This window comes from Enhydra lutris, unplaced genomic scaffold (genome assembly GCF_002288905.1).
Source record: "Enhydra lutris kenyoni isolate GAN:26980312 unplaced genomic scaffold, ASM228890v2 scaffoldscaffold9, whole genome shotgun sequence".
Lineage (NCBI taxonomy): Eukaryota > Metazoa > Chordata > Mammalia > Carnivora > Mustelidae > Enhydra > Enhydra lutris.
In genome coordinates, this window is record NW_019154093.1 from 81134633 (window position 1) to 81159803 (window position 25171).

Sequence of the window (25171 nt, forward strand, 5' to 3'; positions counted from 1 at the left end):
CCTGATATCTATGCCCCTGTATAGCTGCCTCCTATAATGAATAGGGCTGACCCCTGTAACCAACAGGACACTGCAGAAATGACTGCATATGACTTCCAAGGATGAGTCATAAAAGCTATCATGCTCTTTCTTGGAGTGCTTGCATGATGCAGGACATTCAAGCAGCCCATGAAAGACCCCCATGGGAAGAACCTGAGGGTTCCTGCCAACAACCAGCATCAATGCCTAGGCAGGTGAAGGAATCACGTTGGATCTTCCAGCCTTAGTTGGGCTTCAAATGACTTCAGCCCAGCTGATATCCTCACTGCAAGCTGCTACTGAATTCCTGACCCACAGAAAACGCAAGATAATAAATGCTTATTTGTTCCAGGCACTCATTTATTCAAGTATTGTTAGGTATGGAGACTCTAATGGAAGAGACAGACTCACAAAAAGTGTGGCTCCCAAAAATCACACAAATATACATAATCACAGAAATACATAGTTAAAATCTGTGAGAAATGTTCTGTAAAGAAGAACAAGATGGAAAGCTAATTTAGAATTTCGAGAAGCAGAGAATGTCTCTTCCACAAAGTGACAGTTGAGACCAAAAGTATAAGAGTTTTACAGAGGTAAGGGCACATCTGGGAGCCACACTTTAAACCTGCCAAACTGCCTTCATTTATACATTTTACTCCCTTTCATCAGCTCTCCTGTAACAGAATGTCTTAACTCCCCCTTAACAATATCTGATCTCTCCATCCCCTAGGTCCTCCTACCCTCAAAAAAATTTCCTACTGCATTTCTTCTTCAGACACCAATGAAACTCCTCATTCTATCATTTAACTTTATAACCATAATCTGTTTTGCAGCTCTATTTCCTTTTCTCCCATTTATTCAACTTATTGCAGTTTTTTTTTTAACTTATTGCAGTTTTACCTCCATCACTTAACAATGCTAAAACTGCTCTTTCAAGGTCTAAAATGATTGACCAAATGTCAAATCCAGGAACTAACCACATTTTAGTTGCATTACCTATTGATCATTCTTTCTCTGAAATTCTATTACCTACTTTGACAGTACACTACTGGTGGTTCTCTTATATTTCTAATCACCTCTTGTCCATATAATTTATGGGAACTTCCTCTCAGATCTTTTTTTATTTTAAAAGATTTTATTTATTTATTTGACAGAGAAAGACACAGTGAGAGAGGGAACACAAGCGGAAGTGAGAGAGGGAGAAGTAGGCTTCCCACCAAGCAGGGAGCCTGATGTGGGGCTCGATCCCAGGACCTGCGATCATGACCTGAGCTGAAGGCAGATGCTTAATGACTGAGCCCCCAGATGTCCCTTCTTCCCAGATCTTAAAAGTCATTGTCACCCATAAGATATTGTGTACTTACTGAGTAATAAATACAGTTGAGAGCTCTCAAAGTTTAATGGCATTATATAGAAAGTGTCATGACATTTAATAAAGGGTAAATTCCTTTTCAGCTCCATCTCTAAGCTGCAATTGATCCTCTCACCAAAAAGAGATTTAAATGTCCCTTCTCCTCCAACACAGCAAATCCAAGCTAGGCAGGAAAATTTGATTCCTGATACTTCTTTTTTTTTTTTTAAGATTTTATTTATTTATTTGACAGAGAGAAAGATCACAAGTAGGCAGAGAGGCAGGCGGGGGGAGGGGGTAGCAGGCTCCCTGCTGAGCAGAGAGCCTGATGCCTGGCTCGATCCCAGGACCCTGAGATCATAACCTGAGCTGAAGGCAGAGGCTTAACCCACTGAGCCACGCAGGCGCCCCCGATGATTCCTGATACTTAAGGTACAGTGGTTCTTAACATTCTTGGGGTCACAGATCCCTTTGAGAATCACGTAAGAAGTCAAGACCTTTTTACTACTCAAAATGTGAGCATCTGAGGAGCTCATAGAGGCAAAGAGTTGCAAATAAATTTGAGAAGATTCCCAGACTCAGATTAAGAATCCCAGGGATAGGGGTGCCTGGGTGGCTCAGTCATTAAGCGTCTGCCTTCGGCTCAGGTCATGATCCCAGCGTCCTGGGATCAAGCCCCGAATAGGGCTATCTGCTCAGTGGGAAGTCTGCTTATCCCTTTTTCACTTCCCTGCTTCTGTTCCCTCACTGTGTGTGTTTCTCTCTGTCAAATAAATAAATAAAATCTTTAAAAAAAAAAAAAAGAATCCCAGTGATAATACAGAGTAATCAGGTGAGGCGGGGAGAAGGCTACTATACCTAAAGCAAGACTTTCCACTGAATATCAGTTGATCAGTTCTGTACTTTGAACAGGTTCATAAGCAAACACTAAACCTTAGTATTAAAGGCTCCTGAGGCAAGACATCCATGTCCAGGTTCAAAAAGTCTACATGAGGCAAACAGAAGATTCCAGAATGGATCATATCTATTTTTTTAGCCATACTATGTTAAGGGTTACCTTCAGTATCTTCACGAATGAAGACCTAAAGACAACGAGAGCTCTCCATATATCCTTTATAATACAAACGAATAATGAGTATAAACCATTCTCATTACTCTGTGGCTTGTCTTTTTCTCAAATATTGTAAACATTTAGGTTAAATGCTTTTTTTTTTTTTTTTTTTTTTAAAGAGAGAGCACAAGTAGGCAGAGAGGCAGGTAGAGAGAGAGGGGGAAGCAGGCTCCCTGCTAAGAGAGCCCGATGTGGGGCTCGATCCCAGGACCCTGAGATCATGACCTGAGCTGAAGGCAGAGGCTTAACCCACTGAGCCACCCACAATGCCCCCAAATGCTCATTTTTTTAAAAGTCTTTCATTCTTTTAGTTTAAGAAGTCCTCTAAATAATGCTTTATATGAATAACTGGATTGGTAGAGAGGTTAGATTTTTATTGTTTAAGACTAGGAAGAATCAGAATACTCTAGATTACTATCTCGACATAGCCCAGTTTTTGTCTGGATAAATAGAAAATGGTATCATTTAAAAGAGAAAAACAGAACTTTAAATCTGTTTGCTTGTTCTACAAAATGGGTATAGTGATTAGATAGGCCTGGATAAAAGTATAAAGAGATAAATTACAGGTTTACCATTTTTTATGCCTTGTATTTCAATATTTAAAACTTCAGGGCACATTAGATTTTTGTGTATAATACCTCCATCCAAATCTATTATAATATTAAAATTCATCCTATGCAAATGGAAATAAACTTTTTTAAAGTTACTTAGGTGTTTAAGTTACTTAGGTGAAGCAGTTAGATATGCCAACAATAAATCCAGTATAGCAAAAATATTTCTAAGCAGTATCAATAGCCCAGATCAAATTTAATATGGTCATTCAAAAATATCCAAAGTACAGGCTCCAATGTGAGTTTGTAGTACCACCTTCATACTAAAAGTTTACCATGTCTTAATTATAAGTATTAATACATTGAACAAGTTGAAACTTAAAAATTAGGATTATACTCTTTAAAAACTGTATGATTTGGGAATTTTATAAGATGCATTATCTTAGCACACAGTTGCTCTTACACCAACTCTTATTAAAATTATCTTTTCCATTTGTGATTGTCCCTTCTCGTAATATTTTGTAACATTAAAAGGAATTTTTTTAAGTAGAATCATGACTCATTCAAATATAAAGATGAAAATGTGTTCAACATTTTATTTAACTCAAAAGAGAACCTGTCAGGTGGTAGATAAAAGGAATCCTAAAACTGAACACATTAACAGATCAGGAATACTGAAATTAATGTATAAGAACATAAGTTCCACTGAATCTCTAAGAGTACAGAATCTGCATGTCCACAGACAGAAGTTATTTAATATTGATTTACTAGGTTTAGTGTTTGCTTATGAACCTGTTCAAAGTACAGAACTGATCATTAGTTTTCTATAGTTCACAGAGTTGTAAAATAGCTTTCTTGGCATAGCTTTCTAGATAGAATCTAGACTATGCAGTTTTCTACTGAAGCACACATTTTTTTCCCCAATAATAATACAATGCGCATGTCCTACGGGAGATACTTACCATACACACCCACCTAAATGTTTCCTTTCTCCATGAAATTTATTATAAAAATAGTCTGTTGCCACAATTTCCTCCCTTCTCATTCATCCAACCCACAGTAATCTTGTTTCAAAACACCTACAACGTCTATCTACGGTCTCAACATATCCATTCACTACTGCAATTTTCTTGACTGTGGAAGACTGGCTGCACATGTCTTAAGATCTCAAGAAACGGGGGAAAAAGAACTCAAGAAACATCTGAAAATAACCAGATAATTTAGATAAAAGTCTAATTTCTAGGTTGGCTGCGGATATATTGTCCTATAAGCGAAGGCAGAGACTTATTTCTTTTGTACAGCAATATGTTAGCTTTAATTTTCCACCACTACAGACATCGGAACTCACTTTGAACATTTCTGTACAGCCCAAGAACAGAAGCGGACAGAGCTGCAATAGAGAAAAGCTAATTTCTACCTGGTGACAGAGCACCTAATCCTCAATTACCAAGCAAGGAGGAGTCAGCCCTGGTCACTTCCCCTTCAAGTGGCCAGGGAGCGGAAACACACAGCCAGACCAATGTCACTCCAGGGACTGCGGGGATCCAGACGACTCAGCATCTTGGGCTTAGCGCCTTAACCCAGCCCTGACTCGAGCTGCTCTCGGTTTGTGGAACGCCAGGTCCACACGCGCGGCAAATCACACTCGACCCTGGGACAGTAACCCGCAAGGGTCCCAGCCGCCCTATCTCACCTGCATCAGGGCGCGTGCCTCCCTGGTGACTCCAGCACCACTATCCCTGGTGCCCAGGTCCGCCTACCCTCTCTCTTCTCTTCGATAGGTTGTTCCCGACAGCGCCGCGGGCCAGAGGAGCCAGACAACCTCTGGTGAAGAAGCGGCAGGCTCATTCCTCCAGAGAGCGGTCAGCACTAATCCTCTCTGCCCGCACCCTCAGCCGCGGCGGAGTCCTCAGAGCCTCCCGCCGCGCCCCCAGCCCGCTCCGCCCCGCCTTCCCTCCCGGCCCCGGTGCCAGTCCCGGTTCTCACAGCACTCCGGCGGTCCCATCCGGGCGGCAGCGGGGCGGGTTTAAGCTCCTCGTAGAAAGCGTCCGAGCGGCATCCCCGGACACCCCTGGTCAGGAGCTCCGCGGTCAGGCGAGTCAAAGTCCCAAGAGGCTGGACTGACCAGCTGCAAGAGCTTTGAGTAGCGAAACAACGACTTCCGCTACCCGCGGGCCCTCACCAACCAGAGACCTCCTACGTCATTTCCTCAGCGAAGGCAAAAGGAATGACGGGCGGAAGTGGGTACCGAAGCGGACCCGGAAGGGGTAGGTCCCGTAGGCGGGTCCAGGTGGCTCTTAACCTCGTGGAGGCCAAGGTAAGTACTTTAAGGGCATGGCGTTCGGTCGCATTTGCTCTTCGCTCACAGTTGCGTGGTCCTGGCTGAGGCCTCCGTGGCTCCAGCATCAGGTGAGGCGGGGGCCCTTGGCGGCTGTTGCTAGGGTGGCGACTGGGAACCTACCGTCCCCGGCGGCCTCCCGCTAACTCCCGGGGCTGGTGCGTGGACCAGATCTCCCTAGGATGCCCGGACAGCACGATCCGTGCGCGGAGCAGCCCCTCAGCTTGTCCTGACTGAAGACTCGGTTTAGGGACGTCTGACAGGTCTATTACTACACCCTAGCCCCTCGGTGCATCTTAGAAACATATTTTCAGGCTCTGTAGGTAGGAAGCTGGGATGGTAGGTAGGTCGCGGAAGGAGGTTAGGTCGTGACCTGGTTCCAAAAGGCGGTAAGATATGTGCATGTGACTAGTTCCAAGTTGTATGGAAGATAACTTTAAACATTGAGGCGATAGAAAAGGCGACGAGGATAGTCTGGCCTCGGAGGAAGTAGACCTCAGAGGTTAACACCGATTTGATAAAATAGGATGACATGATAGTGCACGTTATTCTAGGTGAGAGGAACAGTATAAAGGAAGCAAGGTGTCAGGACAGGGAAGGAAACCAACTAACCTGACAAGAACCCAGTGATAAAGAGCTGGAACAGAAAGTGGAAAGAGAAAAGAATCCTACTTCAGAAAACCAATGAATTAGGTGGAAGCTTCTGACAAAAAAGAGAACAGAGGCAGAGAGAAGCAGTTTGGCTTAGAGGTTAAAAGAACAAATTTTGGAATTTGAGGATTGGAACCTGGCTTTGGCACTTAAAACTGGGTAAATGACTTTGGGCTTGTTATTTCACATCTCTTTGCTTAGTTTCCTTGTCTGTAAAATGGAGTTAAGAATACCCACTTTGTAAGGTTATTGTGAAGAATTTTTTATCCTTATATTTACAATATTCTACATGATTTTTAAAAAAATATTTTAGAGAGAGTGTGAGCCGGGGAGGAGCAGAGGGAGAGAATGTCAGTCAGACTCCCCACTGAGCTTTGGGCTCAATCTGATAACCCTGAGATCATGACCCCAGTGGAAACAAGAGTCTGGGGCTCAATGGATTGAGCCACCCAGGTGCCCCTAGATGCTTCTCTAAGTGTTTTGCATATGTTAACCCTTTTAATTAACTCAATTACTATTTGTAATTAAATGACTACGTATGTTTACTCAGGTGTATACATTTAATATATCAATATAGTAAATACTCTTTAAGGCTTGGCTGCTATAATATTTTTTTTAATTAATGAGCCAAAGTTTGCTCATACAAGGTTACATACAAGGTTTATGAGCCTGAATGGCAAGGGGGAGTGTGTGTCTTAGAATAAGGAAAAAATGAAGGGGTCAGGAAGCAAGGTAGGTTTGGTTTTACCCATGTTCAGTGTGATGCTGCAAGGTATTTGGATGGATATCTCATGGAAGTTTTTGGAATTCTATCACTGGTATTCACGTACATGGACAGGACTGAAAATAGAGGTGTAGGTGTCCCTGCGCTTATGTATGCTTTGTGAAGTCTCCAAGGAAAATACTGTGGAAAGAACTGATAGATGGCCAAAGACTACCAAGAGGAAGAACTACAGTAGAGGGGCTGGAGGAATAAGGAATTGGGGAAGAGTTGATCAAATGGCTTAGGCTAACAGCATTATCACCATGTTAATATTCTTACCTTGATTTTTACCTGGCTTTTGTTGGTTCATAGATGAGGAAAAGTCAGTGATTACTAAAAGAAAATAATAAAGAGAGTTGGCATTGAATATTTTTCTGTTAAGGTAGGCTAAAACCAAGTGTAATCAGAAATGGACCCTGTCGAGTTAAACCATATGTAAAAACCAACAACAAAAAATCAGCTTCCCAAAAAAGGGTGTAACTGCTGTCTAGTATTGTTTGTTTGTTTGTTTGTTTTAAGTTGCATGGGTGTTTGGAGCACTTTTCACTCTTTCATATCAAGACCAGACAGGCTTGACTTAGTATCTCTTTAATTTTTTGTCTTTTTTATCCAGAAACAGTGTTTTCAGTGAATTTGATTTAGGGTGAGAACTAAGTAAGGCATTTTTCAAAAATTATATGCCAAGTTGCTTTATCATTTTTCTGTGCCAAGGGTAGGTAGCTGACCTGATTGGGAATCAAAGAAGGACCTACATGTACTAGAACAGTAGTTCAGGTGAGAAACCACACAACCACAGCATCGCTTAGGAACTTCTTAGGAAAAAAAAAAAATCTTGGGACCCCCTCAGACCTACTGAGTCAGAAGCACTGGGGAGGTTTGGTGGATGTGATTCCCAGCAGTCTGTTTTCATAGGCCCACAGGTGATTCGGATACATACTAGTGTTTGAGACTCACTGTGCTGGATGTGTGCCACGAGGTTAGGGATTTTATTTTACTCAACACTCCAGTGTCTAAAACAGTGCTTTATCTAGGTAGTAGGATTACAGTAATTCATTATAAACGTTTTCCATCTCAATCTTGTCAATCTCGGTATAAAAACTTTGATGGTGGTTGAATGAACAGAAGTAAATTGTTTAGCTGCATTAAGGCCACGTGTTAGTTATTTGTGAGGTGGGCATAACAGGGTGACCAATTTGAAGCTTGAGGAATGAGGGCTTAAATGCTGAGTCAGCAGCAGATACAAAATGATGTCTAGGTATCTATGTCAGTGCCTTATTCAGAGTAAATAAAGGTTAAGAAGTCACAAGTTACATGCTTTAATCACATGTTAAATGGTGTTTGCCAGCCCAGCAAAACCGAGGTACCCAATGAACTGACTCTTATGTGTGTGTGCACAGCTGCCTCGCTTGCAGTATCAGGCGTTATAACATGGGGCTCACGAAGCAGTACCTACGCTATGTTGCCAGTGCAGTCTTTGGCCTTATTGGCAGCCAAAAAGGTAATATTGTCTTTGTGACACTTCGTGGTGAAAAAGGACGCTATGTGGCAGTACCAGCCTGCGAACATGTTTTCATCTGGGACTTAAGGAAAGGAGAGAAGGTAAGCCAGAGATCAACTAGGTTGATAACTGACTTATAGGTATTTGAGGATGGAGAGGTCGAAGTGGACAGATTGCACAATCAATGCACAGATTGATTGATTGATTGATTTTTTTTTTTTTTTTTTTTTAATATATGTACCTCTAAAAGAGAAATCTTTCTTCTTTGGACTACTTCTAGGTAGCCCAGTATCAGGTTCTGTTGTTTTTTTTCTGCACTAAATTCTGAAAAATTCTGAAATCTAAATTCTGAAAGCCATGACCGAATAGGAGCTTACGTCTTAGGTATCCATTTGTAGTATCTACAGGTAATTTTTGTAATCACAATTCCAGACACGTTTGGTGTTCTCTACCAGCTCTTTATTTTTCAAGTTCTTTTACCTGCCCTCACTGCTAGTTATAAAATTTTCGGCATTTAAAAGGAATAATACTCAGCTGTGGTGGTGGAACCTTTTTTTATTGAACAGAGGAGGCCCAAGTTTGTTAAACTAGGCTTTGACACTTTGTGTTGCTAAGTTCCCTAAGCCTGCCATTTCTACCACACCAAATTATAGGCATTTTAGTTTTGCCCAGTCACTGTGTGACTCCCAAGATATTAATACTTTGATACTTGTTGCCAGCCAGTTTCTTGGAGTAAACCGTGTAGCACCCTAGTGCCATACAGGTTGGTTTCTTTCAAGATGGGGCTCAGTTAAAGCATAGATGTGCTTATAACCCTTGATGGAATATCATTTGGTATTAACTTAGGATAAGGATTTAGTAATATATCACTTGGGAAATTTTTGTACATACCACGCTGATGTAGAGCTTTGGAGAAAATAATTTTACCCTTTCTTGAATGTTTCGTTGCCCTGTACAAATAATAATTCCTACATGAAAGAACTTGAGATGCATTGCAGAATTTCATTATTATTTAAAGAATGATTTGGAATTATTAATGCTCTTATTTTTATTGTCTCTGATTATTTCCACATTTTTCCTTTAATCATGCACTTAACTCCACCTGTATGTTGTTTATGATTCTTGTGATTTCAGATCCTTATCCTTCAGGGACTTAAACAAGAAGTCACTTGCTTGTGTCCCTCCCCAGATGGGCTGCACTTAGCTGTTGGTTATGAGGATGGGTCTATCCGAATCTTCAGTCTCCTGAGTGGGGAAGGAAATGTGACCTTCAATGGACACAAAGCAGCCATCACTTCCTTGAAGTACGATCAGCTAGGGGGCAGGCTGGCTTCTGGGTCCAAGGTGAGACCTTGAATCAGGTGCCCAGATTTTAATCTAGTGAAGGAGTATAAGACTTATGCTGAAGCAGATTGTTCACAAAAACTGTTGGGTGAATCAGTGGGTCTTTGGTGTACAAAACCATATAGATGGTGGAAGTGAAGGGAGGAGGGTCAGTATGAATTAGGAGGTTCATTTTGTTGCTTGTCTATTAAGCCTGTTAAGTATAGGAACAAGATGAGGATGCCTCTGATAAGTATTATGTAACATCATTGTAGACGTGCTACTCAAATCGGGGAAAAAAACAGATGGGACAAGGAGGACAAAACAGTCGTTCTTTGCCATAAAAATTGGTAGCTTTCCTATGTCTCAGAGTCATCAGTTAGAAAATACAATGTTAAAGATCGCATTTACAATAGTATCTTAAGTGACGGAAAAATACTGTGAAACTATACTGAAGAATGTAACAGAAGACCTGAATAGAGATACGAATCAGGTACTTGAATGGGAAGACAAAGATGGTAGTGTTTTCTAGTTAATTTATAGAATTACAGCAATGTAAGTACGCATCCCAAAAAGGTTTTGTTGTTGTTGTTTTAAGAACATGACCAAATTATTTATAAGGGTATATGGAAAACAAGTAAATCAAAAACACCAGAAATTTGAGAAAGAGGAATAATAAAAGAGGGCAGCAGATTTTTTTTTTCCCCCAGAGGCAGATATTTTTTAGGAGCTCTCAGGTGTTAAAATGCATTATGAAGTCATCATTTAAAATGTATTAAGCTAATCTGCTTTCAAAATAGGTCTTTATATCAAAAGGACTTGAAGCCTATCAGCAAAGAAAGAAATTATAAAGGAAAAGGGTGATAGATTTGAATATTTAGATTTGAAACATTTGTACATTTAAGAGAAATAGGAAGGTTGTTAAGAATAAGTCCTAAGAGTTCTCACAAGGAGGAATATTTTTTTTTCTTTTATCTTCTTTCTTTTCTTTTTATTCTGTTTATATGAAAAGATGGATTTTAGCTAAACCTGTTGTGGTCATCATGCCATATGTAGTCCTTAGACTTAACACGGCGATATACGTCAGTTATTTCTGGAAAAAAAAGTGAAAGGACATTGAAAAAAGTATTTAATATTTTCAATATAAAAAGGATTAATATCCTTCATCTCTTAATAGCTTACAGTCAGACAAAAAGTAAGGCCCAAAGGAAGAAGAAAGATAAGACTCAACAGTTCAAGAGAGGTCTAAGTGGCCAGTAATCCCCACAGAGCATGGACACAGTTTCTCATTGGTATTCAGAAATGTAAATCCAATAACTACCGAGACAGCATTTGTAACTTCTGACATTGGCAATGGTTTTTGAGAAACTAATAATATCCAGAGCTGAGGAGATGGCAAGACTGGCCTTGTCATTCATATCCCTGGTGGACCTGTAGACCTGTAGATTGGTGAAAAAAAATTTTTTTTTAAAGATTTTATTTATTTATTCGACAGAGAGAGATCACAAGTAGGCAGAGAGGCAGGCAGAGAGAGAGGAGGAAGCAGGCTCCCCACCAAGGAGAGAGCCCGATGCGGGGCTCGATCCCAGGACCCTGGGATCATGACCTGAGCCGAAGGCAGAGGCTTTAACCCTTTGAGCCACCCAGGTGCCCCTGATTGGTGAAATTTAAAGAGATCACCTTGTCGTGATGAATTACAAACTTTAAAAATAGAAATACCTTTTAACCCAAGAATTTCCTTCTTTAGTATTTATTCTGACCCAAGGTATATACAAAGATTTATGTATAAGAACATTCACTTCCACATATTTATAATGGAAAATTGACAACTACTTAAATGGCTAAAGTTCAAAGATGTTTAAATTGATTATGGTATAGCTTTAGGATTATTTTGTGATCATTGAAAATGAGAACAGTCTGGAAGGACATGGAAAAATGGAAATACTTTAAAATGGATAAAAAAGGGGGAGGGTTATAAAATGGTATCAATAGCATGATCCCAGTTTTCTGAAAATACCTCAGTGTTGGATTGGAACAGTATAGATGGTGGAATTAAAGGCTGTTTATTCCCTCTAAACTTTTCTGTGTGCTTTCCAAATTTTCTACAAGGATCACCTCTGTAATATTATTTGTTGAGATCTGATGAGGTAAAGAAAATTCTGCTGTATTACCTGATCCCTTTAGGACACAGATGCTATTGTGTGGGATGTGATCAATGAAAGCGGCCTCTACCGTCTTAAGGGGCACAAGGACGCCATCACACAAGCACTGTTTCTACGAGAAAAGAATCTGCTGGTTACTAGGTAAATAACAGTTTCATTTCCAGTTCTTTTCTATGTAAATGCATCAGAGAAGGTTTCAAACACAGAATTTGGGTCATTCCTTGCTCATTTGTCCGCATTACCCTCAGGCTCATGTGTTAGCCTCTGCCCTCTGCTTTCCTCTCTCCTTCCCTCTTCTCCCCAGTAGTATCAAAGAAGCTATCCATAGAGTTATGTCTGGCATTTTTAATTCCCTTTTCTGATTTGTCATTTTTATCCTCTGGTATTAGCTTTTTTATGTTCCTTAAACTTTGACATGCCTTTTATAGAATGAGCTATCCGTTTTCTGAATCCCTAGAAAGTCGGGAAAACAGAATGTGGAGCAGTGAGCAGAGGTGAATAACAAGTGTTCAATTTGCCTCTTGAGAACAGACATACTCTGTATGTAGGCCTTCTGAACATCTATTAGGTTGAACCATTTGGAATTTCCATTTGTGTAGGTCAAACATAATAGGTCAAATACCAGTAGTTTCATATGGTTCAAACTAATTATCCGTCCTAAGGAATAGCCACTCAGGAAAGTTTGGGATCCTAAGGTTTGCCAGCAGTAACTAGAAGAACCCTAGTAATGACTCCGAAGCAGTTGTGAAGGAGCACTGAATGCCATACGATTGGTGTGTTAGTTCTTGTGGGATGGAAGGCACATTGGTGTGTTGTCAGGTAACACAGATTCTGTGAAAGAATGACTAAGGTTCTAAAAGAATATACACATTTAGCTTAGGGAACAGTTGATCCTTGAACAACAGGGTTGAATCTGTCAGGTCTGCTTGTATGCATTTATTTTTTCAATAAATCCAGGACAGAACTGTAAATGTGTTTTCTATTATGATTTTCTTAATATTTTCTTTCCTTTGTTGTGAGACTATTACATACAAAATATGTGTTAATGAACTGTTCATGTTACTGGTAAGGCTTCTGATTAATAGTAGGCTGCGAGTAGTTAAGTTTTGGGGGAATCAGAGGTATTTGGAGATTTTTGACTATACTGGGGGTGAGGGAGTTGGTGCCCCTGGCCTCCTCGTCGTGCAGGGGTCAGCTGTGTCAAAGAAAGGAAATGACACAATGCGGTGGGATTGTATAGGAAGGACTTTATAAATCATGTTTTTGGGGTTTTTTTTTTTTTTTTTTTTTTTTCCCAGTTTGGTCATGAAGGAGGATTATGTTAGATTTATATTAATGGGGAAGCAGGGGAGAGGCATTTGAGGCCAGAGTAGAGCTCATTGGCAGGGAGACTCAGAGCCAATGAATGAGAAGTTTTTAAAATGGTGCTAAAGAGCCTGATTTTGATTCTGTAGAGAACCTTGAGCTAGTGGAAGTTTAAAAAAACTTAGATTATCTGATAGTTTATTAGATGTAATGAAGACACAGGGAATGGACAACGAGACTGGAAAAGAAGCTATGAAAATAGTTCAGGCAGTAGAACTTAAATTCAGGTTCGTGGACAGAAGTGGATTGGAAGGAGTCAAGACCTCACAGAGGAGGCATTTTCAGGATGTGGGGACCAGCTGGACATGGGAGATTGGCACAGAAGAGAGGTGAGAGATTTGTGTCAGTCAGTGGGGGAATGTGGGTGCTCTGATAATGGGCCACAGGTCAGTGTCTATGTTCCTTGACATTCTGAATTCAAAGTTATTTCTGTACTTACAGGTGAAATATTGTATTTCCTACCTAATAATGGAATGTTAGGATTCTTTATTTAAAAAAAAAAATACATATTTTCCTGAAGACACCACCTGAGTCCTTGACCTCCCATTTACTGATTTTTCCTAATAAGATTTTTCCCGTTTCTTTTTTCCAGTGGAAAAGATACCATGGTGAAATGGTGGGACCTTGATACCCAGCACTGCTTTAAAACAATGGTTGGCCATCGAACCGAGGTACATGTAAGGTCACGGGCCCAGGGAAAGAATGGCAAGGCAAAAAGATGGTTTTCTTCCCTGGGCCTTTCATGGCCCTTTGTTTTTACTGCTCCTAGTAATCATCATGTGTTGTCTTGAGAGATGGAGAGGTTTGGAGCAGATAGAGCTACTCTGGTGGTTAGTAGAAATCGGCCTCGGATAAGTTTCTAATACATGAATATGAGTTTCATTGATTTTAGATAACGTATTCACCTTTTTGATGATAGGTTTAATGCCAGTGTATATACAGTGCATGGCCCCATGATGTGTAAACCGCAAATCTTAGTCATTATAATAGTTGCTCGAACATAGACATTTTCAGTAGAGATCAGGGAATATTTTATGTCTTTGCATCCTCTTCCATGCTTTGCTCATAGCAGGCTTTCAAAACCGTACCTGGAATTAATTGATGCCAAAAGCAAATTAGATTCTTGGACTGTTGATTCGCAACAATACTTTACATTGTTCTTAAATATTTGAGGCTTAAAATTATCCCATAGATATCAGTGGGGTGCCTTCTATTTGCAAGGTATGGCTGAAGCAAAGAAATACCGGACTTAAAATCCTCATTTGAATGGATTCTAGTTAGGAATTGTGCTGAACAGCCATTATCTAAATTTAAGGGTAGGAAATTACAGAGAAACTTCTAGTTCACTGCATAATCAACAGTTCTACCACAGGCCATGTTTTCTTTCCAAAAGTGAGATCTCTCTCTCTCTTTTTTTTTTTTTAAAGATTTTATTTATTTATTTGATAGAGCGCACAAGTAGAGTGGCAGACAGAGAGGAGAAGCGGGGAGCCCAGCACGGAGCTCGATCCCAGGACCCCAGGATCATAACCTGAGCTGAAGGCAGACAGTTAACAGACAGCCACTGAGGCGCTCCAAGGTTTCTCTTAGTGTATTTTGAAAGGGTTACCTTAATATTAGGCTTTGCAAATGTCAGATTTCACTACAGATAGTATACTTAGATTTTTGGATGTCACATCATATATCCTAGAGTCTCCTAAAAATCATATTATTTGAATCTTTTTATACTCTGTAGGTGTGGGGGTTGGTGCTGGTATCAGAAGACAAGCGACTCATTACTGGGGCTTCCGACAGTGAGCTGAGGGCTTGGGACATAGCCTATCTACAGGAGGTAATTGGTTTTTTTGTTTGTTTTGTTTTGTTTGTTTTTGGTTTGTTTTTTTTTTTTTTTTCATCATAGGCAATGCCATGTTTTAGCAGTGTTACAGGCTCATTGAATTTTGAATCAGTTGTAACTACTGAGTACTTCCCATAGCACTAGAAGGCATTTTAAAACTAATCAGAACTTTTTCTTCATTAGTTTAGTTACCCTCCTTTATTTGAACTCTAAGAAGGCTACTTTTAGGCTTACACCTTCTGGTGATGCTAATGTTTTAGTTTGTGGGGTTCTTAGCCCAGAGTTCTTGGACCTATGGGTGTCCATGGATGGACTTCAGGATATCTGGGACCTTTTCCCCTCAGACAAAAATCTGTGTAACATTTGTGTCTGTGTATAAACATATGTTCTGAGAAGAAGTATAACTTTCTCAGATCCTCAAAGATTTTGTGTGGAAAAAGTTTATGGACTGCAGGTTTAGCTGGAGTTAGGTGTGTAGTGTTGTGTTCTGTAGCTATTCTGGTGGGTTCTTTTGTAGTAGGCTAGGCTTTATCTTTTCTTCATGTCTGGATTGCCTTTGTAGTTCTCTGTGCCAGACTGGCATCTTTCTTCCAGAATATGGCAGTTCTTTCACATAAGAAAGTTTTAAAGTTGATGAAGAATCAGTCATCATTTTTTCACCTCAGTTTAAATTACTAGGTTACTAAACCATAGTCCGTGTATTTCGGAAAGTTACTGGAGATAGCATAGTGAATACTGTTTTGTTTGCATTTGGCGTAGTCAGCTTTTAACATACTCTGGTTAAGTGTCCTACAGCTGAAGAGGTTTGGTCAAAGAGAGCACTTATTCGTGGCCATAAGAATGGATTTCTAAGTCATTAGGGTTAAGAGACATCTCCTGGAACACATTGTTTCAGCTTCTATTTTCCCATTTTTATAAAACAGGTGGCAGACTTAGAAGAACCAGAGCCCAAGAAAAGCAAAGGGACTTCCCCTGAAATACAGGACACACAGCCTGAGGATGGCGCCCTGGAGACAGACGAAACTCCTGAGGATGTAATTCTTTGTCTTACCCTCATTTGTGTTGAGTCAATGGGAAAAGCGAGAATTGGAGATTTTTTATTTAAAAACTCACAATTATTGTCCTTATAGGGAATATCTTTGTCACCTGCATCTCTTTAGAATTGTACTTTTTCATAGGTTTGACAACTTACATTTTACTTTGGTCTTCTCCCTTTCTTTTTCCATAGCGCATCCTTACATGCAGAAAAGCTGGTTCTATCATGCGGGAGGGAAGGGACAGAGTTGTGAACCTTGCGGTCGACAGGACAGGCAGGATTCTAGCTTGCCACGTGAGTACCAGTTGTCAGAGAAAACAGGGATGGGGCTATTTCTTTCAGAGACTTGTGCTTATTTTATATTCCGTGTAGAGATTAATTTTCCCTCAGTTGTCTTAATAATTCATTATGTGCTGCTGGGTAGACTTAATCCCTAGCTTCTATTAGCATAATACAGTAATAGTTAATATTATTGTTCTTATTGTTAGCAAGCATTAAATGCATGCTTTTCTGAGCAATTTAAAAGCATTAGCTAGCTTCTTATTTGGTCTTCAGAGCAAAGCTGTGAGTAGGAAGTGGTATTCCCACTTTACACATGAGACGGCCGTCCCAGAGGTAGGCAGCTGTCCAAGGTAATACAACCCATAGGGGAAGAAAAAGGAACATTATTGTTTTGGTCTTACTAAGAAAAAGCTACATTATAAATTGCCTTTCTTGGACTCACATCGACTTTCCCCTTTCTAGGGAACTGATTCTGTGCTAGAAGTGTTCTGCATCCTTTCCAAAGCAGAAGTTCAGAAGAAAATGGATAAGAAGATGAAGAAAGCTAGAAAGAAAGCAAAGTGTGTTTTTTTGTTTTTTTTTTTTTAAATATTTACTATTAATAAAGTATCTTGAATGGGCCACTTGGTACTGATAGAAAAACTATGGCTTCTTTAAAGAAGTAATTACTCTGTTAGCAGTTACTTTTAATACATTTATTTATTTATTTTTCATTCTTTTCAAGACTTTACCTAGTCACTTGACAGACAGAGATCACAAGTAGGCAGAGAGGCAGGCAGAGAGAGAGGAGGAAGCAGGCTCCTCGCGGAGCAGAGAGCCCGACGCGGGGCCCGATCCCAGAACCCCAGGACCATGACCTGAGCCGAAGGCAGAGGCCCCAACCCACTGAGCCACCCAGGCGCCCCAGCAGTTACTTTTAAAAGCTAGAGAAGATGTTTGCAGTGCTGGGAGTCCACGTTTTACATTTCCACAGCTTCATAATTAGCATGTTGCTGAGTCGTGAGCTCAGAACCACATAGAAAGGCTATACAGATTTTTTAAAAGTAGCATCTGAATGATTTCTAGTTCTCAAGCCAGCAGGTGTCTTCAGTACCAGCAACCCAGACAGAAGGAAGTTGAGTCACATAATGCTAACCTTGGGGGCTCTGAAGAGAAGGACTATAGAATAGACATTTGAGGCAACATCAGCTTGGAACAGATTACTATAGTAACCAAAGAAATCAGTTCCTCGGTGGTTAAAATTTATCAGGGCTCAAAGAAAAAGTCACCTTGGCAAACCTTGTTTTACCTTTGGTTTATTTGACATAGTTGGACTCATAAGTGCAGGTTAATTATCTTCTAAAAAGTCCTGAAGTTAGAAAAGTTCACCAGGTACATTTCATTGGAATAGTTTGAATTACAAAACTTATTTGCCCCAAGAAATTTTATGGGCTGTTCCCTTCAGAATCCACTTATCGAGAATACCGATTAAATGGAATGACATTTTATGTCACTGTAGTTCACAAACTACATACACTTCATTATCTAATTCTCATGGTAGTCCTGTGTGGTTAAGGGGCTCTCCCAGGATCACACAGGTTTTTGGTCGTGGAGCCACAATTTGGCTCACGTAATAGCAAAGCATCTTCTAGAAAAGTCATCATCTTTTTTTTAATCCCCCTATAGATTAAATTCTTCCAAAGGGGAAGAGGAAGACATTGAAGTCAGTGTTGAGATGACTCTGCAAGATGAAATCCAGCGGGTGACTAATATCAAAACTTCTGCCAAAATCAAGTGAGTAGAAGTGTAGTATCTGAAGTGCCTGAGCAATATTGTAGAGATAGTGAGCTGCAAAGTTGTATTGGCTTTTTCATGCTAATTTTGGGCAGTCTGGAGAAATTACATATTTGGAGACAGTGATCATGGCATGCCTGCCCTCACCATGGACCTTATTCATCATCTCGTTGGTTTTATTATAATAACAGTTTCTATTTGTTTAGTTTTCTTTCCTGCTGCCGATTAAAAAGAAAAATGTATACCCCATGCTCCAAAACATTTAAGGTCACTTAGAAAAATTACATACATAAAAGCAAGAAACCCATCAGATCCAGTACCTGAGCCCAGTTGTTTTTGGCCTACCGTCCAACACGCAGAGCACTTTTTGTGAAACTCTTTATACTTGCTCAAACATCACATAGGTTGAGGACACCGTGAAGCCTTTCTACTGGAAGCAGTTAACCTTGTGAGTGAAGATGGTGGAGAGAACGTTTATAAATTACTTTCTCACGCAGATCCTTTGACTTCATTCATTCACCTCAAGGAGAGCTGAAGGCAGTCTTCCTGCTGCAGAACAACTTGGTGGAGTCGTATTCGCTGCAGCCGTCTGCGCCTGCTCCTCAGCCCGTCAGGACAAGCAGAATCACTATCGGGGGTCACCGCAGCGACGTGCGGACCCTGTCGTTCAGCTCCGACAACATTGCTGTCCTTTCAGCTGCTGCAGAGTCCGTGAAGATATGGAACAGGTTTGTGAAATGGTGCTCTCCCTGGTTTTATCCAGTCCTGTTGGCTCCCGTGTGAGTGAGGTTCCAGTACTCTTGATGGTATCTCTTGATTGTGGGCCTATGGAGTGTAATTGCTTTTTTAAATTTGGTGCAAAAAAACTTTGTCACTGTAGTTGGCTAGAGGAAAACACACAAATAAGCCACCTACTATTTAAATTCTAGTAGGCTCTTAGTGCTGTCCAGTATTTTTACTGTAATTTTTCATTCCTTTCCTAGATGACTATTGTATACCTCTTCTCTCCTCAAGCCGCAAATCCCTCTAGCACCTTTAAGCTGCTGACCTTCCTTCCTAATTCACTGAAAAAAGGAATCATCTAGAAAACATTCATGTGCTCCCAGCATATCTGGCAGTTCACCTGCATCTATACCCATGTAGTCCATCTTCCCTCCTGTTCCTATGTTGGTACGCCTAACCAACGCTAGCCACAACTCGCACCTGTGGTCCTGTCTCTGCTCGCCTGCTGGCTGTTGTCCTCCTGCATCTTTGACATTCCCGCTCTGTGGGATCGTTTCTAGCAGCATACAAGTATGCTCTAATTCCGCCCATCTGAAAAGAAGTTAATAGCCCTGTCTCCTCCTCAGTCTCTCTGGTTACAACCCGTCCTCTAATTTCTTTTCTCTGTTCTGTCTTCATCTGTCTCCCATCAGGCCTTTCCCCACCTTTTCACCACAGCAGCTCTTGTCACCTCATCAGTGATCTTCATATTTCTGAATCCAGTGACCCGTAAGCTTCATGTGGCACTCTTTTCCTTGAGTTGATAACTTTCTCCTCTTTGAAGCAGTTGGACTCTCATTACTTCCTCTTCCTCTGCTGGCCGTTCCCTCTCTCTGTACTGGGTCCTGCTAACCTTTCTGACCTCTGAGTGTTGGAATACTTCAGGGCAGAGTCTTTGGACCACTTCTCTGTCTACTCACTTTATGAGCTTTCTCTGAGCTGACGACGCATGAATTTCTTCCTCTAGCCTTAGCCTCTCCCTGAACACCAGACCCTTACATCCAAGTCTTCCGTTTGCGTCACCACCTGGCTGTCTGATTGGGTAGCTCCATTTTTTATATGGCCCAAACCATGCTTGTGATCTTTTCTCTACCATGGTCTCCCCACCTGTTGCTCCTATAGACTTTCCCCGTCCTTCCAGTTGTTCTCCCCTAGATGCTGTGGCCATTCTTTCCTCTCCTAGGTCTAGGACACCAGCAGATCCTGCAGCTCCAGCTTCAGAACTGAGCGTCCAAGCGCGTGTCGTCCCCTCTGCTGCCACCCCCACTCATCTGCCATTGCCTCTCCCCGGAGTGGTTGTGATAGCTTCCTGGCAGGTCTCCCCGCTGCATGCCCCATTGGAGTCTCTTGTCCATACGGCCACCAGTGTGATCTTCATAATGGAAGTGGCACCACTCCTAGTAGCCCCACCTCATTCTGCCTAGAAGCCAAAGTGCTCACAGACCTCACCTTTTGCCCCCGTTCTCTTCTGCTGTATTACAGCCCACTGAGCTTTTCTGTGCCTGTAAAACACAGCAAGAACGTGTCCCTGTTGTGGGGATTGAACTCCCGTTCTTTGTGCCTGAAACTGTCGTCCACCCTCACTCTCCTCCTCTCCTGCCCCCAGTGTTGTTTCTCCACAGCTCCTGCTGTCACCTGGTAGACCGGTGTGGTGCGTGCTTGTCTCATTGCTAAAGAATGTGAGGGCTTACAAGCTTCAGGGCTGTTTAACTGTTTAACTCACTGTTAAACCTTCAGTGCCTAGATTAACATCTGGCATTCAGCAAGTGATGAATGAAGTGGGCATTTGATGTACATCTGTTGAAGGGATGAATGTTTATCGTCCAATAAAATGAACTTGTAGAGATATTTCATAATAGGCTAATTAGATTTGTAATCCTTTGGACTCATTTACTTCTTTGTGGTGGCACATTGGGCTCTACTGAGCCCGGCAGATGCTTTTTTTGGGGGGGAGAGTCCCGATTTTATATACTATTCCTTAGGATTAGGAGCCCCCCCCCCAAAAAAAAGATGCCACTTAAATTTTTCTCTCTTGACTCTAACTGGGTATGAGCCGAGCTCTGTGTGGCTAGGTGTGTATTGAACGAGTGCGCTGACCTCTAAGACGGGGAAGCAGGTTTTCCTAACATGCGGTTCTTTATTACTTCTTCCTCACAGGGCCACACTACAATGTATCCGCACAATGACCTGTGAATATGCGCTGTGCTCGTTCTTCGTGCCTGGTGATAGGCAGGTGGTCATAGGAACAAAGGTAAACTTAGACTTCTTGGGTTTTGGAGGCTTTTCTACTCAATATTCTTAAAATCGTTTGAGAACTCTGGTTCCTGTTTTTGCATATTGGAAATGAATGGGAGCTGGATAATAAGTTGGTAGTTCATTGCCATTTTTTGAGGGGTTTTCGTTTTCGTTTTGTTTTCTTTGTGTTTTTTAAAAAATCAAACCTTATGTCAGACTGTGAGGAAGGAAATGACAGTCATGACCTTGAGAGAACTGTCATTCATATTTTGCTGGCCTTTGAGGCATCTCTTCACGAGCACATGTGTAATTGCGATTTGAGAAGACTAATAAAATATACAGAGTACCTAGTGTCCAGCTTGGTAGGTAGAAGCATTCAGTAAAGACACACTGACTAGTCCTCATTGCCACTTGCCAGTAAGATCATTGGATTTGGATTCAGATTCTCCCCCTTTTAGAATGGGTAAATTGCTGCAAGTCCCAGAACTTGTTTTAGTGTGTTTCCTTATCTCTATAACAGGATGACAACACGTGCTTTTTGACAGTGGCTTTTGCACTAGGTGGGCCTAGGTTTGAATTCTAGATTTCCCACTCACTGGGTGTGAGAACTTTGGGCAAGGTAGTTGCCCCTGTAGGCCTTGGTTTTCTCATGTAAAATGAGGTAAACAACCCACCTCACCCTACAGAAAGAACTTACCACAGAAACTAGCTCACAGTGAATAATGAGTAAATAAGAGCTGGGAGCAGAAGGACTGATAATAGGAATAGCAGTGAGAATAAAATGAAATAAGGTCTTTGGAATACTTTGAAAAGTGCTTTGCAAGGATTAGTCATTATATACAATTGTTTTATGAGAAAACCTGTGTGTCACAATGGGTATTTTTTGCCCAGCTAAAAGGTTAAAATAAACCAGAGAGATTTTAGAGTCACTGTCAGGGAATGAACATTAAATTCCAATTACAAGTTTCTCTCGTTTGTCATTCATTCTTTTGGCGAATGTCCCCTCTCTTGTTTTTGTTAGAACATTTCGTGAATATCTTCGAAGTCTACCCATATGACTAAAGTGCAGTATGCAGATCCCCGCCCAGTCTCTATGCAAGGCAGTTAATGTACATGGTATCATTTCATGCCCACAAACACGTTGAGAAGCTGGTGCTATAAACCCCATTTTATAGATGAGAAAACAAGCTATTGGAGGTGAATTCATCAACAGAGCCAGAGGCAGGCAGCCCTGGGAATCAGGTCTTCCTTACACTCTTGCCACCCCATGTGCAGAAGACCATCATAGAGGAGGCTTTGCCGTTGTGTATGCCTTGCTGGCACTACGATCACATTATTTTTATTTATTTAGTTAAAAAAATTTTTTTTTCTTGTTTTTTGTTTTTTTGTTCTTGATTAGCCAAGTTCTAAGCAGGAAGTGTGACTCATTGTTTTCTAAGCTTTTGCATTTTTGTGTTGTTTGTTTTGTTTTTTGCTCTCCCTAGCATCATAGGTAGTTACTTATTTCAAATTGTCAGTGTATTCTAGAGAAGGAAACCAAAACTAGATGGTTAAGCCAGTTACGGTTAAAGTTTATTAAACTTGAAAGGTTTTTAGGTGTATCTGCTGTTGTGTGTCTTCTGATTTGCCTCTGGCCATGCTATTTCCCTTGTGAAGTTGGAGAACCAGCAAATGTGACAAGAGGCCAGGACTGCCAGGTTGCACGGTTCCGTCGTCGCGCTGCCGAGCAGCCCTGCCAGAATTAACCCAGCACGTCCACGGCATCTGTTCAGACAGGAGGCACAGAGGGGGCATGTGGGATCCATTTGCTAAGCCGTCGGCCACATGGTCACTGGTCGGCTATGAAATCTTTCGTAAGCTGTGTAGGCATGACTCTTGGAGGTCGTGGGCGTGCTCTTGGAGCTGTGTTCATTTTGTGCCTTCCTCAGACAGGAAAGCTGCAGCTTTATGACTTGGCCTCAGGAAATCTGCTGGAGACAATAGACGCACATGATGGAGCTTTATGGTCCTTGTCTCTCTCTCCAGATCAGGTAACGAAACCAGATGTTAGGATCTGGACTAGAGTACTTTCCCGTTTCTTAAATCAGATTTTACTGCTGCCTAACAAAGATTTCTTTGGGATTTCTTAAAGAAGAAAGCCCTCTTCTTATCTGATCTTTAAATTTCCTATGCTGATGGCGTATCACGTGCCTGATAATATGAATAGCTGTCATTATCAAGTGCATTCTCGTTGAGCTGCTCTTGACCGCCAGCTGCATGGCATCCAATTGCTTACCCTCGAGAGTTTTCACCAGTGGTTTGTGCTACTTCCTAAGAGGAAATAGTTCCTTGGGCAGCATAGTGCGGAGGATGGAGTAGACTTTCCTATTCCCCTTTTAGTCTATATGTCTATGACCATATAAGTCTAATATTGATTCAAGTTAATAAAGGGGTGCTCCCCTTCAGAGGAGTCACCTTGGAGAACTGTATACTTAAGTCATGGTGCTGTTGCTCAAAACATTTTGAGGTATTTTTTGGACCATAATAAGAGATTGTGGCCTGTTCATTTGAATCTTCTCAAGAGTGTTGAAACTTCGTCCATTGAATGTAGATACCGTTTTTGGAAAAAATGGGATCTGGAATTTTAGAGTGGTTATGCCATTTGGGATCAGAACAAAATGGCATTTAAAATTTAAGTAATAGGGCACATGGGTGGCTCAGTGGGTTAAGCCTTTGTCTCTGGCTCAGGTCATGATCTCAGGGTCCTGGGATGGAGCCCTGCATTGGGTTCTTCTCAGTGGGAAGCCTACTTCCCCTTCTCTCTCTGCCTCCCTCTCTGCCTACTTGTGATCTCTCTCTCTGTCAAATAAATAAATAAAATCTTTAAAAAAAATTTTTAAATAGTAGTAACATACATTTGTAGGGAATTCTCTTCCTGAAAAGTATTTTTATGTCCATCATGTCTCATTGTTATCTGTATAATGGTTTTGTAAACTAGATAGTTTTTGTCATCACAGTGACACTAAGGATCATTGGAAGGTTGTTTCCTATGTTACTAATCTCAAATGGCAGAATAAACACCTGAGATCTAGTTTTCTGACCCTAGTTCTCTATACTTTAATACTATGTTGTATTGTATTGACTAATTTTCTTGATGTTGGAAACGGTTTCAAACATATTTTAAGCAGGGACATTGCAGGATAAATTTATACTTTTCTGAGGTAAATACTTGAATAAACCTATTTTGATATTCCAGTCTGTGTATATTTGTCAAACCATTTTATTAATTAATTTATGTATTTTTATATAAGTATATATTTATATAAATATATATATGTGATTTATATAATTTGTTAATTAATAGCAAATTCTTTTGATTGGTGCTTTCTTGGGTGGAGCAAGAAACCCTACAATGTTCAGAGTCTTTCTGATGCTGAACAAAAGTATAACTAGAACTTTACACTAGTTACCATCTGTCTACATTAGCCCCTGCTAGGTCTGTGGCAGCAGCCCCAAAAGAGCAATGAAAGGGGTTAGGAAGGAACCACATTTTTCTAAATTATTCTCCCATGCTATTAAATAAAAATGGGCTTTTAAAAACAATTTTGATATATAACTTCTTACCCAAGTTTCTGTAATAAAATATTTTTTAATTGTAATGTCATTGGCTTTTCAGCGTGGCTTTGTGACAGGTGGTGCAGATAAATCTGTCAAGTTCTGGGATTTTGAGTTGGTAAAAGATGAAAATAGTACCCAGAAGAGGTGAGTAGACATTTTTAAATTTCTGTCCTTTTTTTGGAATGAGAATGGGGAACCACTGAAGGGGCTTTCGACATGTGTATTTCGCTCCAGGGAATTTTTGGAATTTCTATCAGCCTTTGTAGAGCACTCATTTATTTCTTTTTTTCTTCATGCTTTCCATCGTGCTAGACTTTCTGTGAAGCAAACCCGAACCTTGCAACTAGATGAAGACGTTCTGTGTGTCCGTTACTCTCCCAACCAAAAGCTGTTGGCTGTGTCTTTGCTGGACTGTACTGTAAAAATTTTCTATGTTGACACTTTAAAGGTACAGTTATTATGCCTGGAAATAGTTTCTGTCTTTCTCACTGACTATGGGTTGAGATTGGAAAGTGGCC

General features: G+C 40.8%; 2 protein-coding genes across 2 annotated transcripts in view; one reads left to right on the plus strand and one right to left on the minus strand.

The window, feature by feature from the left end:
* LOC111143463 (ganglioside induced differentiation associated protein 2) overlaps positions 1 to 5180 on the minus strand; it is a 65605-nt gene extending 60425 nt beyond the window's left edge. The window contains exon 1 of the mRNA XM_022497220.1: positions 5018 to 5180. The gene's annotated coding sequence lies outside the window, so the exon portion shown is untranslated. The remainder of the gene's footprint in view (positions 1 to 5017) is intronic.
* A 146-nt stretch (positions 5181 to 5326) lies between these two features.
* LOC111143067 (WD repeat domain 3) overlaps positions 5327 to 25171 on the plus strand; it is a 30005-nt gene continuing 10160 nt past the window's right edge. Inside the window, exons 1-15 of the mRNA XM_022496517.1 lie at positions 5327 to 5348; positions 8181 to 8382; positions 9416 to 9625; positions 11789 to 11907; positions 13724 to 13802; positions 14867 to 14962; positions 15892 to 16002; positions 16197 to 16298; positions 16749 to 16846; positions 17952 to 18059; positions 18557 to 18787; positions 20979 to 21072; positions 22985 to 23086; positions 24712 to 24797; positions 24966 to 25101. Coding sequence (XP_022352225.1) covers positions 8212 to 8382; positions 9416 to 9625; positions 11789 to 11907; positions 13724 to 13802; positions 14867 to 14962; positions 15892 to 16002; positions 16197 to 16298; positions 16749 to 16846; positions 17952 to 18059; positions 18557 to 18787; positions 20979 to 21072; positions 22985 to 23086; positions 24712 to 24797; positions 24966 to 25101 — 1743 coding nt within the window. The 5' untranslated portion in view covers positions 5327 to 5348; positions 8181 to 8211. The remainder of the gene's footprint in view (positions 5349 to 8180; positions 8383 to 9415; positions 9626 to 11788; positions 11908 to 13723; positions 13803 to 14866; positions 14963 to 15891; positions 16003 to 16196; positions 16299 to 16748; positions 16847 to 17951; positions 18060 to 18556; positions 18788 to 20978; positions 21073 to 22984; positions 23087 to 24711; positions 24798 to 24965; positions 25102 to 25171) is intronic.